The sequence below is a fragment of the Pomacea canaliculata genome, linkage group LG4, assembly GCF_003073045.1.
Source record: "Pomacea canaliculata isolate SZHN2017 linkage group LG4, ASM307304v1, whole genome shotgun sequence".
Taxonomy (NCBI): Eukaryota; Metazoa; Mollusca; class Gastropoda; order Architaenioglossa; family Ampullariidae; genus Pomacea; species Pomacea canaliculata.
This window is the reverse complement of record NC_037593.1, coordinates 8,164,675-8,183,087: the sequence shown is the minus strand read 5'-3', so window position 1 is coordinate 8,183,087 and position 18,413 is coordinate 8,164,675. Positions and strand designations below refer to the sequence as shown.

The 18,413-nt window shown below is 40.5% G+C and overlaps 1 protein-coding gene and 1 non-coding gene across 2 annotated transcripts; both read left to right on the top strand.

Annotated features, from left to right (window-relative positions):
• Positions 1-4,111: 4,111 nt before the first annotated feature.
• LOC112561700 lies at positions 4,112-11,052 on the top strand. The gene is made up of 4 exons (XM_025234314.1): positions 4,112-4,566; positions 9,201-9,372; positions 9,863-9,973; positions 10,356-11,052. The coding sequence occupies exons 1-4, from the start codon at positions 4,525-4,527 to the stop codon at positions 10,382-10,384; spliced, it is 354 nt and encodes a 117-aa protein (XP_025090099.1). The 5' UTR covers positions 4,112-4,524; the 3' UTR covers positions 10,385-11,052.
• Positions 11,053-13,578: 2,526 nt separating this feature from the next.
• Trnae-uuc lies at positions 13,579-13,650 on the top strand. The gene has a single exon. It is a non-coding gene; the product is annotated as a tRNA-Glu (tRNA).
• Positions 13,651-18,413: the final 4,763 nt, after the last annotated feature.

Here is an 18,413-nt window from a genome sequence, read left to right as displayed (position 1 = left end):
TGAATAATTTATCGCAAATCTCAAAAAAAAAAAAAAAAAAAAAAAAGCTAGCGGGGTTTTGAGATTTCCAGTAATGTTTATTGATAACATCTATCATAACATGTCTGGCTCTGCCGGGAGTGCTGTATAGGCGGAGTGTTCTGCACATTTTGCTTCGGTGGAAGTCTTAATTAGAGTGGTGCATGACTTAAGCTTGGTTTTGTTGTTGTTGTTGTTATTGTTCTCATTCACCTATTTTTGTCACACTTGAAGGCATCTTTCGAGATAAAAGTGGCAGTTATTTGCAAAGCATCCACATGTCCGTACAGCTTGGTGTCGAGGGGCATCGGTGACGACCAGACCTCCGCCCTCAGCTCCTGGGGGAGCCTACACTCCTGTAGGATATATATGCTCCGTTGCCGGATTCCAGCAAATAATCACACCAACAACCCCTGTGCTCACAGGGTACATGCTGTGAGCTAATGGCAGGTAACACTAGAAAACAAAAACAACAAAAACATCTGGACTGCTGAAGAAAGAGGTGCTGCACAGTTAACAACCTTAACCCTAACAACAGCAACTACGACACTGGAAGCTTAATTTTAACCTATGACTTTTTTTAAGGAGAGAATTTGCATAGCAGTTGCTCTGAAACAAGTGATATCAGTCATTTCTTAGTTATCAGCAGGAGGATAGATGCGGGGTAACGAAGGTTAACATTTTCCGTAACAAGAAAACCAATCAGATCACTCGTTTCTTGCACTTCACTCGCTCACTGATTCTAAGCGCATTCAGCATAAAGGTCAACGTCCTCAAAGTCCTCTGTTACAAGTGTTTTAATGGCTCTGTCCCCACCGATGTGTATTGTCAAATTTTGTCCAAAGAAGCTATTTATCAATGCCTTTTGAATGGTATCAGATATCATCTAGTCACATGGGCATTTTTTTTTTATTATTATTTTACAAAGCTGCCGAAGCGTTATATTCCCGAACACGTCCTCTGGACACCTTGACGAGAGGTGAACTTACGACCTTCAAGCCATGCCCAGTGCAAAAGGGGTCGGTGGATCAAGATACAGGCAGGCCGGAAGATGAATGGATATAGATGCCTCAATTGACACACGTGATGGTCATGCGATATGAGCAATTAAAATCGGTCAGACGTCGGTCTCAAAATAGCTCTGACATTTGGGCATCAAAATACACGCAATCGCGTGATTGTCTCGTCAAATCTTCACGCGCTCACGCACTCGGTAACTGTTCACCGGCAGTCACGAGACAATAGGAGGGATAATCCTTCACGAGTTCCGCGCTCATGTGACTTATCGGTTGTTTTGACGAAATTAATTTGAATAATTCAGATTATGGGGTTAGCTCCTATATCCCTTTCTTTTAGTGCTTCCTTCTGGGGCCTCAGTCTCAAAAGATTTAAATGTTTCATTAAAATGTTAATGCCAAACAGAAGAATGCAAAAAAGTCAAAATATTGCTGAATTAGGAGTAGGTTTATTGTTTTTAATTGTAATTTCTTTTAAAAACTAGGTCATGCACTTTCAGGCAATCAGTCACACAGGTGGCTTCACTTACATTTGTCACTCGGATAGTCCACTTTTGTTGTTAAAAAAATGTTTAAAATATACGAGTCAATTATGGGGTACGTAACTTCTCCTCTCGACACCCTCTAAGTGAGCAATCTGATATTGGGTTGCGAGATACGCATACACGTCATGCAAAAAGCCGCGGGGCAGGAAGGTGTGGCCTAGGGGGTTGCATAAGTGTTGTTGTTTGCGCACGAGTGACTTGTCACGAGGGCTTTGAAAGTCAGGTGTCTGCGCGATCTACTTTGTAACGTCTGTTCAACTGCACTTGCAAAACATAATTCTTGTGCTAATCTTTGAATAAATTTAGCGACAGTATAAACTGCTCTGTCTCTGTAAACACGCCAGGAGGTTATTACGCCATGGATATATTGCGTGTATTTCGGATATCTTGGGGATAAATATCTGTAGACTGTACCACTTTATTAATCCTCTATTACGTATATCAGTGATGCCCAACCTTTTTCGGCCTGCGGGCCATATCCATTTCGGACAACCGTGTCGCGGGTGACTTCACCGCAAAAATACAAAAAAGAAAAAAACAGAACAGATACCACTTTTATTAGAAGCAAGTTGTACTTACCATTAATTATGTAGTAATTAGTGAGATATTTGAAGTTGTCTTGTTAAAATAAAAGTTAGAAATTGTCTGAAAATACATTTTAATCGAGGTACCCCAAGGCGATCCGTCCTGTTTTCCACAGGAAAATGACGAAATTCAAACGCTGTTTCGGTTTTCTTACTTATCAGAACCCCATTGTTTTATACCTTGCTAGACAGCCCGGAGTCTGTATTTTCAATCTCTTTAACGACTGATTCAAATATTAATCAATCAAAAGATCACTAATCCCCTGTGGAATGCGCGTCCCTCGTTCTCAAACACTGGTTTCCTCCCAAGACGAAAATCTAGAATGAAATCCATCGAAAGATTGAGAGGCGCCCCTACGTAGGGATAAATACTTCTTCTCCCGCTTTGTTTTTTTTTCGCTTTTTTATTTTTTTTTTCTTTCTTAGGTTTTCTTTATTACTAACATGCCGATTTCCTTTACTGTGGGCAGACGCTTCGCGGGCCGGACGGCACCGTGTCGCGGGCCGGATATGGCCCGCGGGCCGTAGGTTGGGCATCCCTGACGTATATAAACTACGTTGTGACATGATACTATATTTAGATACATTATTGTTCACAAGGCTTCATACACTCACAAGAAAGTCTTAATTTTCAAGCTAGAAAATGTTTATGTCAGCAGAATGACAGTGTACTTTTATAAGTGTATTTTTTTAGTACTTATTCTTCCATATTACAGCTGCTTGTTATTCATAGCTTTAGTGGTGTTAAGTTGCTGGCACGGCGTTAAAAACAAATGGTATGCTTTCAAAACTTGTAAACACTTTGCTGACGAAAAGCATTGTAAACAATTTATTAAGAATGTCAATAACCGCTTGTAACCTCGGGCATGAAAATCTAAATTTAGGGGGACAAAATTCCTACTCCACCCTATTATATATATATTTTAAATCTTTTCGCGGTTTATGAAGAAAAGTCTCTTCGTCATCAAGAATGTTTAATCTCTCTTCTACACAAACTCTCTCTCTCGCTCACTCTCTTCAACTCTGTGTGTGTGTGTGCGCGCGCGTGCACGAGACAGGTCATATCAATATAACAGCTACTCATCGATTATGTACATGTATTTCATATCTATCGATTGCACTACAGTACTACATCTTCTGTACTGAATGATTAGAATACATAAATCGTATTCTTCACAAAACGTTCCCTTTATTCTTTCTACTTTAAGTTAAGTTTTTATGTTTAAGCTTGAAAAATTGTATGAGAAAAGATTTTAAAAAACCAAGATTTTTTGTCCTTTGAAGCAGTTTTATCTGTGTAGAAGCAGTAGTTTTATCAAATTACAAAACTTGTAAAGAATTTTCTGACAATTTCTCTCAGCACTGCGTGATCTTTTTCTTGAAGCTGAACTAATCAAATTGAAGTGGTTACAATGACTATAGAATGGGAAGTTAGAAGTTTTGAACTTTGCAGGTAAGGATGAATACTTGTGTGTCTAAGTTTTGAAATACTCGTTTGTTGCAAATCTCGCATACTCCAGTGTTTGCTTACTTGATTTATTGACCATTTACTTCAATCAAAATTATTTCAACAGTTTTCACACAACAGGAAGTCACTTGGTGGTCGACATCTCGGTAGTCATTCTTTCGTCATTTTATTTTTGTATTTATTTTTTTTCTTTTTCTGTTGATGTTGCATTTCACTACCTGGAGTCTTCGCCTAGTTTCATTCTCAAAATACCTGTCAGTTCCGCAAAGAAATTCTGTTGATGTTATTTTTGCCATGCCTGCATGACACTGAGGTCACCTGAGTGTGTCCTCTTGTCATCATGTTGCTTGCTCCAATGTGCCGTGCACTGTAAAGCGCACCTTGAATGTCTCCGTGAGTGCATGCTTTAGTCCGTGCGTGCGTGTGCCCTTGCGCATGCGTGAATTTCGTGACCAGTAAACAGTCCCCATACCTTGAGGATGAAGGAGGGGCAGGGGCAGGGCTTATAAATATAGGACAACAGGCCTTGAAGTGTTCATTTTCAGAGAAGTGCTTCCTTCAAAAGGGGTTGAGCAGACAAAGAAATAAAAAGAAAGAGAGGAAAAAAGACAAGACAAGCAGCGTACGCAATTTTTCAACCGCTAGTCTCCACAACAGTTTCCCCATTGTCATCGTCACACTGCTGCTCCATTCCGAGGTGATGAAAAGTTGTTACCTGACAGCTGGGTCACCAAGGTTACTTTGCGGGCCTGCCGAGTGACGTTTGCTGAGGTTGCTACGAACTTTGACATCAGTCTTCTCGCACAGAGCAACGCCCTGCCTCTGCAGTCCACGCAAACAACACTTGGACAGCGAACTTTGCAAATCCTCGAGAGCAAAGCCTCCAGACAACAATGGGCCACTTCACATCCAGCTCTTTCTGCTTTGTTTTGTTGGTAAGCTAATGTATCTTCGGTATTTTATTGCTCATTTTCTTGTATCAACTTGTAAAATAATTCTTTCAACAAATCTTGTTCGGCTAATGTAACAGTAATTGTCTGCAGGACATGATTATGTATGGTTGTGATATTTTCTCAAAATATCTAAATATCGTATTCGATTGTCTGTATGTCTGTATTCGTTAGGTACTTTGTGTAATGTTAGCGGGACTCTGCTCTCTCTATATATATATTATTGAATGCAATAGCTTGTAAAGTTCATTAAGTATATGCTACAGTCAAATCTCGCTACTATGCCACCTACCGGGACCGAGCAAAAGTGGCATAGTAGCGAGAGTGGCATAGTAGAGAGGGTTCGTAAAAACGGCTTTATTTGCTCAAGTTACCCGTCAGTCCAAAGCAGGGGTGGGCAATTAATTTTCCCAAGGGGCCGCATGAGAAATTTGGATGGTTTTAGAGGGCCGGACTAATATAGTTAACTCAGTTTTACCTAATACTGTATGTATAGTATATATACTGGCGGGCGGGCCGGTCAGAGACAGGAGGCCTTTGCCCAGGTCTGGTCCAAAGCTCTCAAGAATCGTCGGCTTCGCTCGCTGTCTCCTCTCATTCTCCCCCTCACCTCTTCATCCTTCACCCCTCCCAACCACATCCACGCACCTGCATCCTGTCGCTAGTCGATCCCCTCACACCTTCCCTCTGTCACCTGGCTGTCACCCGGCCAGCGACCACCCCCCCCCCACATCGCCAGCCTCCACCTTCCCTGTGTGCGTGCTATGTTCCATCCCCACTAACTGCGATGTCCCACACTACCATACAGTATAATAGTCGAGCACTGCGGAATTTCACAACTTGTGTCTTTTAACAATCACAAAAAAGTGGCATAGTGGCGAGAGTCTGGGGTGGCATAGTAAATTTTTTTTTACATTGAATTTATAGTCGGGACCGAGCAAAAGTGGCATAATACCGAGAGTGGCATAGTAGAGGGGTGGCATAGTAGGGAGATTTGACTGTATTACTGATCTCCATTGCTGTCTGGAGTAATACACCGTACACGCTGTGCACTGTTCACAAGAATAAAAGAAGAGAAAATAAAATAATCAAAAAACAGTTTGTTCATCTTATAAGCAATCTTCTGGCCATCAGTAGGTCTGCTTCGCTGAACATCTTTTTCTCACCATCTCACCCATGGTTTCTTATCTCTCTTGAGGTCAGCGGTTTGGGGGAAAAGGGTCGCCATCAGTCTTTTATCACACGTTCTAGTTTCTTTACTCGCCCCGAGCGATGACACGTGTACATGCAGTAAGTGACCGGTAAAACGAGTCCACTACTGCTCGTGGCAGGGCAGACGTGACCTGTAACCTCTGGCATTTGGCTTTTTCTCCAGGGCCGCGGTCATTTGCAACGTCAGTCAACAAGACTATAGTGCTCAGAGAACTCAGAATATTGTAACCATTTTTTAAACAAACAAACAAACAAACAAACAAACAAACAAACAAACAAACCTGCAGTTTGAAAATACTAGTAGGAGCAGAGAGTTTTTTTTCTATATTTAAGATTCTAATAATTAATTTGTACTTTATAAATATGTTAAGCCACACAAAAATAATAAACATATCCAGAATTTTTTTACGGAAAAAGAAATATTTATGAATTAATTTGGGAAAAAAATGGAAATTACAAGTACTTGTACAAACAGTACAACAGTGCTTATTTAAATGTATAGTAGCTGTGCCGTGAAAGCATATATAGAGATTTTTTAAAGTTGTTCTAAGAAGGTGAAAGCGTAAAATAGAAAATATTTAAAAAAACAATGCATGTTATGCTCATGTTAAATAATATCATCAATATGAAAGTATTTGAGGTATTAGACGAACATCTGTAAAGTGTACTCTCTAATTTCAAATGACTAGGAACAATAAATTAAAAGTACTATCGAGCATATTAAGCGAATAAAAGTGTAAGTCGTTGAATATTATGTAATTAAGTGCAATGGTTTAATTTACGGAAACAACAATCGATGAGTTATTTGTACGTTTGAATGTTATTTTCTTTCACAGATTACAACAAAATCTTATCAATTTCTATCGAGCTAATGATAGAAATCCAATTTGAATCAAAGTAAGTAAGAAGCCAGAAAATCCTAAACATGAGACACGTGCGAATTCTTCGCTGAAAATGAAATAAATGCTTTAATTAGTAGTGCAGTTGATGAACCTCATACTTCTACAGCTGAGACAACTTAACTTCTCCACTTGGCTCTGTTATGGCTCAGATAACTCATCGCTTCCGTGCGATAATTTTCTATGTATAACGGAAAATGAACAATAAGAATATATATTCTATACTGTATTTGTATTACCTCGCCCACTTGCATCTTTTGTGCGTGTATGTGAAGGACAGGGGAAGATGAGTTCCTTAAAGAAAAAGAGTGGGGAAAGGAGGCGGATATGTCACACAAAGGAAGTCACTCGACGAAAGCGTGACATAATGTCTTGTTCATCTGGAAAGCACTCATTCTCTTCCCTCCACTCCCTCAGGTGGAGAAAAGAGGTGGAAAGTTCAGAGAAACAACGGACTTAACAAAATAGTGTCGCAGTAACTGACATTAAGAAATACTTGGAGGGTTAAAAAATTGTATTAGCTCTACCCAACCTACTGTTTAAATGTTGATAAAAATAGAGAAATTTTCTTCACGGCTTCCCATGCGAAGTACGAACGATTTTGAGCTCATGAGAATTAAGTTCTGTGTAGTAAGCATGACAAAGATAGTTTCATTGAAACTGGTTAGATGTCTATTATAATAGGGTGTTTCTTTTTTGTTTGGTTGTTTTTGTTTTTTGTTTGTTTGTTTGTTTGTTTGTTTGTTTGTTTGTTTGTTTTTTCTTCAAAACCAGCCATTTTTAATTTACATCACGATTTCTACATAACTATCACGAGGACAGTATGTCTCTTTCTATAAAAGGATGTCTGCAGACAGCGGTTATGATCATTGTGTCAAGTACCTGGTACCCCTGCTGACTGTGCCTTCTATCGAGGTCCACCCTGTACTCAATGATGTGGCTCAAAGAACACAAGTAGGCGTGAGAGTTGCGCAGCAGCTGCAGTCATGCGACGTAGAGCTTTAATGTATCTCCTTCATTGTCAGTCGCCTGTCATAACTTTCTTCGCTGTCTACAAAAAAATTAATATTGCCCCACCCTTTATGGGCCATGTCGGGTAGTGCTCTGATATCACGATAGGTTTCGTTTCCCCCACCACCCTTTAAATTCTTCTTTAAAGCCCGGACATCCTTTTTCTAGAGAAACAAAAAAGACAAAAGGAGTGGGCTAATATATGTGTGTGTGGGTAGGGGTAGGTGGATGGGGTTTTATGAACTGTTTACCCAGCAAAAGAAGCTCAAGGCAAACACGTCAGAGAAATTTGACCGTCACACCTCATTAGCCACACCAGGCAGACAGATAGCAGTCTCTGATAAGACGGAAATGGGTTCATTAACGACCAACCTAGTTGGTTTGAGTTTGTTTGTTTTTTCGTTTTTGCAGATAAGGGTAGATATAGGCGATATAAAGGTAACCTGTAAATTTCAGCCTCCAAAACCCACCCAGACACACACACACACATTAGTAATTAGTCCATTCCTTTTGTCTCAAAGTCCAACGGCAGGCTGGACATAGATCGACATTATTTTAAGTGACAGGAAAAAAGCAGTACGTATTTTTCTCACGCTTTAAGCTCAATTTTTTTAAACTAAAGTATTAAATGTAAAGCCTCTAGAGTTGTTGTTGTTGTTTGTTTTTTGTTTTGTTTTGTTTTGTTTGGGTTTTTTTTTTTTTTTTTTGCTTCTTTAAGGCCACGTTTGCACTAAGTGCTATTCACCACCAGTACTTACTTTTTCTCAAAGCCGCTCATTATCTCCCCTGCTTTTTTTAGTGGATTCTCTCCACCCCCACCTCCCCACCACCATCACCCATTCTCTCTCCACATTCGTTACTTGGAGGGGAGGGGGAATCCTCACATTACCAGCATTTCTAATTTTCCTTGAATGTGATCCGTTGTTAACTGATTGTAGAGCCTCATTATGCGTGAGGACAGGCTGGAGGCCGCTAGCTTTCAGTCCACCATATCCATATCTCACGTTTCAAGTAACTCCTAAATTATCTATAGCTCATCGATACCACTTTTTAAAAAAAAACACAGTTAACCATGTTCCCATGTATAATTACCTATTGACGGGAATGGCGACGAATACATTTTATTGAGCGCTTATTTCTACTCTTTGAATGCTGCTTCAGGCAAAGATCTTGCCTCTACATATTTCAGGGCTGGATAGTACTAATGTTCACACGTCTTCTCCATGCATGAAAGTCTTTGTTCATATTGTAAAATTTATGGGATATCTTCATAGATAGAAACGAGACGCAAAACCCTCATGCAACGATACCTGCTTGCAAGCGATGGGTCTCCTTTATATAAGTTTGTATTTCTACTTGTGTGGAAATTGTTCATCGTAATTTTCTCTCCGGGACAGAAGAACCATTTCCAGACCAGAAAGTGAGAGCGTCGCGCGTTCTCTGGTGTACATGACGTCACGTAACTGTGGGTGTTGCACTTTGTGGTGTCTTGTGCAGGTGTCGCTGGCCGCCGTCATGTCTGTGATCATCGGGAATGCAGATGCGGCGACGACAGCATTGGGGGTGCAGTGTACAGCAGGGTCACAGTGCGACAGAAGGAGCCACTGCGTCAAGAGGAGCCCATCTGACGACCATGGCTACTGCGAACGTTTTCTCAGAAGTGGCGAAGGTGAGGATGAAGCCTTGTCCTTAATTAAACCTTGCTTGGTCGATCAGTCAGCATTGGTTAATTGGCTGGTTCTTCGTTGGTTTGTTTGTTTGGCTGCGTTGCTTACTGGTTTGTTCACCTGTTGATTGTGGTCGTTGGTTTGTTTGTATGCTGGTTGTTTGGCTGGCTGGCTTCATCGATTGGTGGGTTAGTTCGTTCGTTCGTTTGTTTGATTATTTTTACTTATGCAAGTATTATTTTGGCCAGTTAGTTGTTTGGTTAGATTTTTTACTTGATTTTGCGTCCGACCGTTTGTTTGGTCTGTCGGTAGTGTATTCTCTCTGTCTGACTCGATGTACGTAAGCAAATTCTTCCTTTCTTTCTTTCTTTCTTTCTTTCTCTCTGTGTGAAAGAATGAGAGAGAATGAGTGAATCTATTTCTCTCTGTAGCCACAAGTTCCACCTAACCCTAATATGTTATCCACACACGACACTTTGGTTGTCTGGACAGTGTGCTCACAACTATATTACACGATGACGAAGCCGGAGGGGATGGTGAACTATAGACTGTGTGGACCAGGACTCATGTGTCAGATCATGCACCACCGGGACAACCCTGATTGTAAGCTGTACTTTGTGCGTGCGTGCACGTTTGTATGTGTGTGCTTGTGTACGCCAGTCTTGTGCGAAGGGTTAGGGTTGGTTTGGAAGCCAAAGGGCAGCTCAAGAAGGACGGAGCATGTTGCATGCATTTTGCTGCCCACGTGCTGAATGTGTCGTTCACTGTCAGCATCACTTTCCCCCTCTCCACCATCCCCAGAGCTGAGCATCTTCCTACGCCCAATGTTTTGAAGCATATTTTGATAAAAGTGTAAGCTAAAAGACAACAGCGTACCACAACGGTGCAGTAAAAATATATCAGTTAACCAGAAAAATTCGAACGAACGCCTTCAACTTGATTTTAATCATACATTCCATTTTCTAACATGTCCTTTATATTTCAGTGATGGAGTGCACGAGCGTGACGCGATGATCATCCACCGCAAGGAGGCGCTGTCACAGCCCCGCAGCATCAGCTGACCCCTCATCTCTTCCAGCTACACAATTTATCACTAATACCGCAGAAATCTTTTGTTGGGACAACTAATACGTATTCTAGAAACTCTTTATATACATCGCAAAACATTTTTAGCGAGTGAAAAATGCTGTGAAAACATAGGAAATACGGAAATCGAAAACTTTTCTGGCAGATAATTATTTTTAACATTTTATTGCTGTGGAGTTGTTTTTATTTAGTCTTGAATTACTAACTACATTGTTAGCATCCATGGGGTAAAATACTAAATACCCTTGTACATTGTGAATACAATAGTACGTTTTGTGATGTAGTTTCTAAATATTAAAATAACTCACTGATGTGTGATAAGGAAGTCTCTAAGTATTAAAATAACTCACTAATGTGATTTGAATCAGTATCTAAATACTAAAATAACTCACTGATGTGTTATAAGGAAGTCTCTAAATATTAAAATAACTCACTAATGTGATTTGAATCAGTATCTAAATACTAAAATAACTCACTGATGTGTTTTGATGTAGTCTCTAAAACTTCAAATTACTTACTGTGTAAATTACCGTTCTAAAACTACAGCTAATAGTCAGATGCCTATTAAAATACTGGAAATAAAATTAAGGCTCACATTCTGTTTTCATGTACATTATTTTTCTCGAAAATGGTGTTATTGACGATGACAGAAAATTTGTGTGTGTGTGTTTTAAGAGAGAGAGGAGGAACTACCTTGTGGTAGAGTGATTGTGCATCAATTTAAAACACCCCTCTCTTTTCACACATACACGGAGAGAGAGTCAGTGCTGGGCTCTTGTCACGGTATAAACGAGAGACAAGTGCTGCGCTGCTACCTCACCTCCGACCTCTTCAAGATTCTTCAAGCAAGAGAATCCTACCACTACTAGCGAATCAAACCGCGTAAATCACAACTGGCAGCATATAAATTAAATTTTCAGTTGAGTTAATATATCTAAGCGTATCGTTCAATAAATTCACTATTTCAATAAATTTAGTTAAATATGAAGCCGATATATTCTCCAGAATGATAGTTCCCTAACATTTTTCCTCTCTTTAAAAAGCAAGGTCCTTGCAACTGCCTATAGTTCCTGGTAGAATCGGAAATATATATATGCACTTAAAGGAGATGAAATTCAGTTCCCATCTTTGACGGTACTAACTATCGCATTTAAAGCACGAATTTAGATATTATATCCGTATTCAAAGTGTGTGAACGCGCAGGAAAGGCAATCCATAAAGTATTCTTCATATGAATAGGATTGGTCTCCCCTGGTCTACTGTGTACGGAATTTCTGCGCGAGTGATTGGGTTCATTCCCTTGGACAGGATCGGTAAACGCGATGTTGATGATAATAATAAATAATAATGGGAACTTATAATGCACAATCGAAGTGTTGAAGCACAAAGCAGCACAAAGGGAGGACGCCCGTTGTCCCTCTGTGACTGTCTTTGTGGGAGGGAGGATGTGAGATTCTGGTGAGGATCCAATGGGCAGGAGTGTAGACAGACACGATTTCAGTAGTGGGGGTAGGAGCCTTCAAAGAATCCATAGCACAGAGATGAGACCTTAAGATGATGACAACAATAAAGAAACGCACAAAAGGTGGTTTTTACTGCTGCTTGGTGAAATGCAACTGTGCAAGGATCAAATCTTTCGGTGAAAGTTTTTTTTTTTCGCTTCCGCGGGCAGGAACATCGACAGAGCAAGACAAGTGGCGAGCGGCTCTCATTCATGGTGTAGGCTGTTCAGACAAAGGTTTCAATTCATTGAGAGCCAAGATTTGTTCAAGGCACTTTAAAGAAGAATGCATAAATAAGGTACTGATCTTATTGTTGGCTCGGTTATTTACTTCTTACTCTCCTGTTTCCTGTACATGTTTTTAGTTCGCGACTATAAGGTTTAGACAATTTTCACATAGCAGAAGACATGCCCATAAAAACAAATTTAGTTATTAACAATCACGTCATTCATTAAATTACTCGAGAAGTGTATTAACTAAATATTCTTATTGCTCAAAAACTTGTATATGAATAGTCCAAGATCAAGAGAAGTGCTTTCAGTTCACACACACACACCTTCGCCGACACAGAGATGATTGAAGCCGTTATTTAGATTTTAAATCTACACATGGGCAATGTCGACTTCAAACTCGGATTACCTCCCTGCAGCTGCTTCACAAAGGTTTGATGTGGAGCTGTCACAGCAAGCTGTTCATGCAACACAGGCAGGTCTGACATGACTGACATCAGGTATCTCCAGTAACTTTCAGATATTTTTGGATGCAGAACTTTATTTACTTATCAAAGATTCCATGTAATGGCAAGGCTGCATTCACCTCATCTGTTCAGTATGCCTAACCTTCCATTGTCTTTTATCATTACTGTCAGCGCAAAGAGTGCGACCTATCTCTGCCGTAATGTTGCGCGTTACAAGTGCACAAATTAAATTAAGTCTGTTACCTTTACTGTCATTCTGTCAATACCGAATTTTTATCAGGACTACCACTATCTTGAATATGTAGCAAGTAATCACCATCCTGAAACCACAACAAAATACCAAATTTTGAGCAAAGATAACTACAGAAAACAAGCCAAGCCACGTTACCCATACAAGCGGATTTTATATAAGCAAGAGACCAAGGTGAAGCATACATGCGAACACTTCAGTGATTGTAGATCTCTATGTTTATGTGCGTTTCATATTATTTATCATTTCATAAAATGAGATTTCAGACTAGTGAAGCAAATACTTTTGTGTTCTAAATAGGCAAAAGTTTGGTTAATAGTGCAACAAAGCAGTGCACTTACGGTAATTATATTGTTGATATCAGAAGTCGGTAAATTCCATCTTCGCTGCTCCTCCGGATGTAAGGTTCTTCTGGTTTGCCGAGAGCGGAAAACTTCGCAAGAGGCAAGGTCATCAGTCCATCTATATACTTCCAGCAGATGAAAATTTACAGGGTAAACAATTTTGTTGACCTGACCTGGCTAGGTTTTCATAGCCTAGTTATTATTGTCATCATCTTTGTGGTTACGAAAGTCATCATTATTACTGTCCTCGTAAATTACTTCACTACACCAGCAACAACAGCCTCTTCCTTGAAGTCATCTGTCTCGTCAGAATCGTTGCCTCTCCAGCCTCCCGTGTGGTCTAGTGGCTAGGATTTCTGGCTTTCACCCAGGCGGCCCGGGTTCGATTCCCGGCACGGGAAACTTCTTTTTTTTTTTTGGAGGGGGGGGGTGCACTCGGTAGTGTACTCCCTTGTTATCACCAACTAAAGGTTGAGATCTCTTTTCTGCAGTGATGGCAGTCGGGGATTTTATTCGGGTACTCCAGTTTCCTACCCCCTCCATTTATCGCTAGGAACCCTGCCTCTTGCTTCGCCCAACCTAGTAAAGAGGTTCGACGCTTTACAGACATAGATTCTTGTCGAGCAAGCTTTGATGTCCCTGTCATGCAACTGACAATAATTTTATCTATTTATGACAACACAATGATTGCAATGCTGGGTAAGTGAGGTATTCTGACTAGTCAGTTAAAGATATTAAACAGTCCAGGGTTAGGGTAAGTACACAATCCTAGCACGCCGCTAGCTCTCCTCGCTTTACTTTTTACATTAAAAATTTACCTAAGCTGCAGTTATAATTATACACTACTTCAAATGTTCTCGACAAAATGAGGATGAAAAAAAAAAACCCAGTAATTTGTGGTGATGTCGAACTACTCGTGAAACGATTGGTCATGACGTCACTATAGAAGGCAGAGCGTCTAGCAGTCCATTATCCAGTTATCACAATACGATATCACCTCTAGGTAAAATAATCTCTTTCCAACTTCACAAAGTCATTTTCCTTTATGATAATAATTAACTATATCATCTTCCATTATCGCAATAATCAATATAAGCAATCACTGAAGAAACTTAACTGATGTGATTTCGGTTTTCCGCTCCGAAGTAAAAAAAAGAAATTAAACAAAGACAATTAAAATAAAAACAGAAAAATGAGTAGGCGAGCAAGAAAAAAAAACATTCAAAAGAACAAACACAACAAAATAGCAATATAATGCGGTCAACGTACCTTTGGTCCGAATACAATAGCGAAACAAAATCGCTTACGATGATTGCGACAACAGGCTAATGTTTTGTGCCATTCAGTTCCACCTGGCCGCATTTTCAAAAAATACTTTTTCGTTACAACGTCCTCGCTAGGGTTGCTGACTTCATCAACAACAGGATGTGATCTTGTTGTTCTTGCTAGACAAGCAAAAGTTGTTGTCGGCCTATTTTTCCTAACTTCAAAAGTCGTAGTATATGAAATGTATACGGACTTCTCGTGACAAAAATAATTCTAGGGGGGGAAAATATGGATTTTCACCTGTTTGTTTGCTTCGAATTCAAACCCATATCCTTCTCATCAACACGCTGTCTGCTGTAGTCATGTCTGTGGAATGTTCTAGAAGGATCTAGCAGGGATATGTGTAAATTTTTTCTCGTTCTATTTACGCACTTCTGATTACGATGTTTCACGTCGCTTTAGTTAAGCAGAAAAAATATGTTAATACTGGTTTTCACGTGGGAAAGAAGAAATGCAAAAACAGTAACCCAAGAGTGCTCATTACGAGAGCTGTTGGTCAAAAACAAGCAGCTAATGAATAAAGCTCTGTTTGTATATATATATATCATGCATACACACACCCTTTGTCAAGTCCTAACAGAATTTTGAAGAAATCAGCTACTAGAAGACTGAAAGCTGTGTTTGTTTATCAATTGCTTCCTCCGAAGCAACCTTTTTTCAATGTTACCTGAGCTACGGACATGTAGTAGCTCTACAACCACTACAACGAACAATTTGCGATGTGACCTCCATTGAAAACGTTTGCGGGAGAAAGCGGAGTGTAACGATGTTTGGTTCACTTACTTTGCTCTAAAGCAGTGGTTCTTAACTTTGTTTGAGGTACCGAACCCACCAGTTTCATGTGCACATTCACCGAACCCTTCTTTAGTGTCATCACGAATTTACATAATCAGTCGGGTGTGTCTTGACCTCCGTGGTGGAGGCTCCGCCGAACTCCTGAGACCGACTCACCGAACCCCTAGGGTTCGATAGAACCCCGGTTATTAAGAACCACTGCTCTAAAGCAAGGTGAAAGAATGTCACGGCAGAATAAAGGTGTTACTGGCTTAGTGCGCTACATTGACTGCTATTGAGGCACCAGAAGAGAAAAAGAGAAAGCATACAGGAAAAACTTCCAATTCAAGGGCCAAAAAACTACCTGAAAAACAGCACAGACTTCAGGATTTTCCGTTGTCAAGGCAGTTAGATAGCTAGGACCATATGCTAGTTACGAAAAATGTCGTTCTGTAACCTATTTTAAGTCATCCCCTAACCTATCTTAGGGCGTTGGGGGAAAGATCACACATTTCTCGAAGACAATTATTTTTTTGGGTGGTGACCCCCTCTTCTCCCTCTCGCTGCTCACCCAACCCTTCCCCAGAGTCAGGTACCCGTGACAAACAGCTTGATCGACTGGGGAAAGTTTGCTGCACCCCAGGGTTCGGATGCAAGTGCTATAACCATCTGGCTAACCACTTCCCCTGTATTAATTAGGCGTATCGTGATGTCTCGAAATAGACCTCCTTCTGTGCATGCTGACGCTTGTAAGCTTGTAACTCGATAAACTGAGTTAACCCTCTTGCACTGAGCTTTTATCATTAGTTTGAAATGCACCACATTAAGTTAAAAAAAAGTCTTAAAGGTCTTCAACCTTACAATATTGCATAGCAAATCTGTGCTGTTGGCTGTGGGAAATGCTTCGAAAACGTCTTCTCTGCGTCATATCCAATGGCAATGGAGCAACATGATATGTAGTTAAATTTGTGTGCGAGGGAATATGTATCATTCTGATTTTTTTTCTAGCGTTTGACGATGTTCTCGGAGTCAGCTTCACGTGAGGGTGGTGCCCATATCTTCTACCTCGCTGCCTTACCTTTCCCAACCCTCTTTGGAGTCAGGTACCCATTCCTGCCACCGGGGTCGATTGGGGGAAGTGAGCTGAGCTCTGATCCGACGCCAGCGCTCTAACTACTCGGCCACCCGCTTCCGCTGATAACAACTATTTGAAAGTAACATAAAGATACAAAACTGAACATCATTCATTGTCATTATTATTCATTACTCATAAAATATTTCAATGAGGGGAAATGAGACCTCTCTTGTCAAGGCACTACCATCTCATTTCCTTCTCCGTGTGTGTGTGCGCGCGCGATTTCGAGGAAAGTGAGGTTAATATTCATAAATCGACGCAATGTTATTTATATATACACAGACAGACAGGTGGACAGACTTGGTCTCACTTGATGTGTGACTTTACAGCGTCAGGCAGTGTCGTCAAGCAGTAACGTCAGGCGGTGTCGTCAAGCAGTAACGTCAGGCGGTGTCGTCAAGCTGTAACGTCAAGCGGTGTCGTCAAGCAGTAACGTCAGGCGGTGTCGTCAAGCTGTAACGTCAGGCGGTGTCGTCAAGCTGTAACGTCAGGCGGTGTCGTCAAGCAGTAACGTCAGGCGGTGTCGTCAAGCTGTAACGTCAGGTGGTATCGTCAATTTTTTTATGTCCTTGGTGTTGCACGAAAAACAAGGCAGTAGGCAACATGATCGTGTGATCATCTTTCGTCATTAATTTTTGCGTCACGGAAATACCAGTAAACTGAAACCAAATTACTATTTAGCCTGCTCTTGTGCTGGTTTAATAATTAAATATAACGACAGATGGTCTTTGATTAGTGAGGACATGCCCTGCACACTTCATGTTTAGATAGATTAGCGACAGAGATCTATCTATCTTTTCTTCTCTCTCCCTCACTCTGTCTGCTTATTGGTGATAAGTGAAAGGTAAAGTTCGTCCACTTTTTTTTTTTAGATCGTTAGGTGGAGACGGCTGAGGTCACCATTTTTTTAAATTTTTTTTTATTTTTATTGTTACTTTTGCACTACCCTCTATGTATTCAGGTACACATTGCCAACACCTGGGGTGGGAGTGAGGAGGAGGGGAAGTTCGCTGCACCACATGGGTATCGAACCTGCGCCTCTGTGTTTTGATACCAGTGGTTACTGATGATAGATATGGTAAAGATTAAAAGTCCAAGCGCTGTCGAATGCACAGAACATGCAGATAAACGAAAACGAAGTAGTCTCCTATGACTGAAGTGTCAGCGATACGCAAAACAGGTGCAACTGCGGGAAACCGGAAACCGGAGGCATGATGTCAGCAATAATTTCCATCGTGCTGTATAGGTATTGAAGCAAATTGCCAACAAAGTACCAAGAGCGTCGGGTAGAGAGTACATAGGCACTACATAGGCACGGGAAGATTTGCACTACATAGACCACCTTTGCGTGCCTGTCTCATATCATTATTTACAGGTAAAGATAAAGACCTAACTTTATTTTTTCTGTGCATATATATATATATCTGTCACTTATTAATTCTTGTGCAGTTGCGAATGAAGACAGTTTCCATTGGTAAGCTAGGCAGCGTAACGATACTGTAATGCTAATTTTAAAATAAATCTTCATGACAAAAACTAAAATTAGTACAGTAAACATTGTCAGCAACAAGGCAACAAAGTATCAAGAGTGTCCCCTCGACATCAAGCTGTACGGACCTGTGAACGATTTTCAGATGATACTAAACCTCCGAGAATCTTATCTTACTTAAAATAGATGTCCATGAATTACCACAACCAACAACAAATAGTTTGACCTCTTTGGGCAATGTTATTAAAAGTGATTTAGGTGCTGAGAATGATGCAAGACAGACTCGGCAAGGCAAGCAAGGTTTCGTTTTGTCAGAGCATGAAAAAGAGTATGGAAATCAGCACAGTACAGCCAACACACAAATATGAAGTGTGTCAGAATTGCGTCCTGACCTTACTGTACTGTTCACAATACTGGAGAAGAACAGAAAGAGATATTAA

Coding starts and splice junctions, on each gene's coding strand:
- LOC112561700 (XM_025234314.1), top strand. CDS start 4,525: ATGGGCCACTTCACATCCAGCTCTTTCTGCTTTGTTTTGTTG. Junction 4,567..9,200: donor CTTTCTGCTTTGTTTTGTTG/GTAAGCTAATGT, acceptor TGTCTTGTGCAG/GTGTCGCTGGCCGCCGTCAT. Junction 9,373..9,862: donor TTTTCTCAGAAGTGGCGAAG/GTGAGGATGAAG, acceptor TTGTCTGGACAG/TGTGCTCACAACTATATTAC.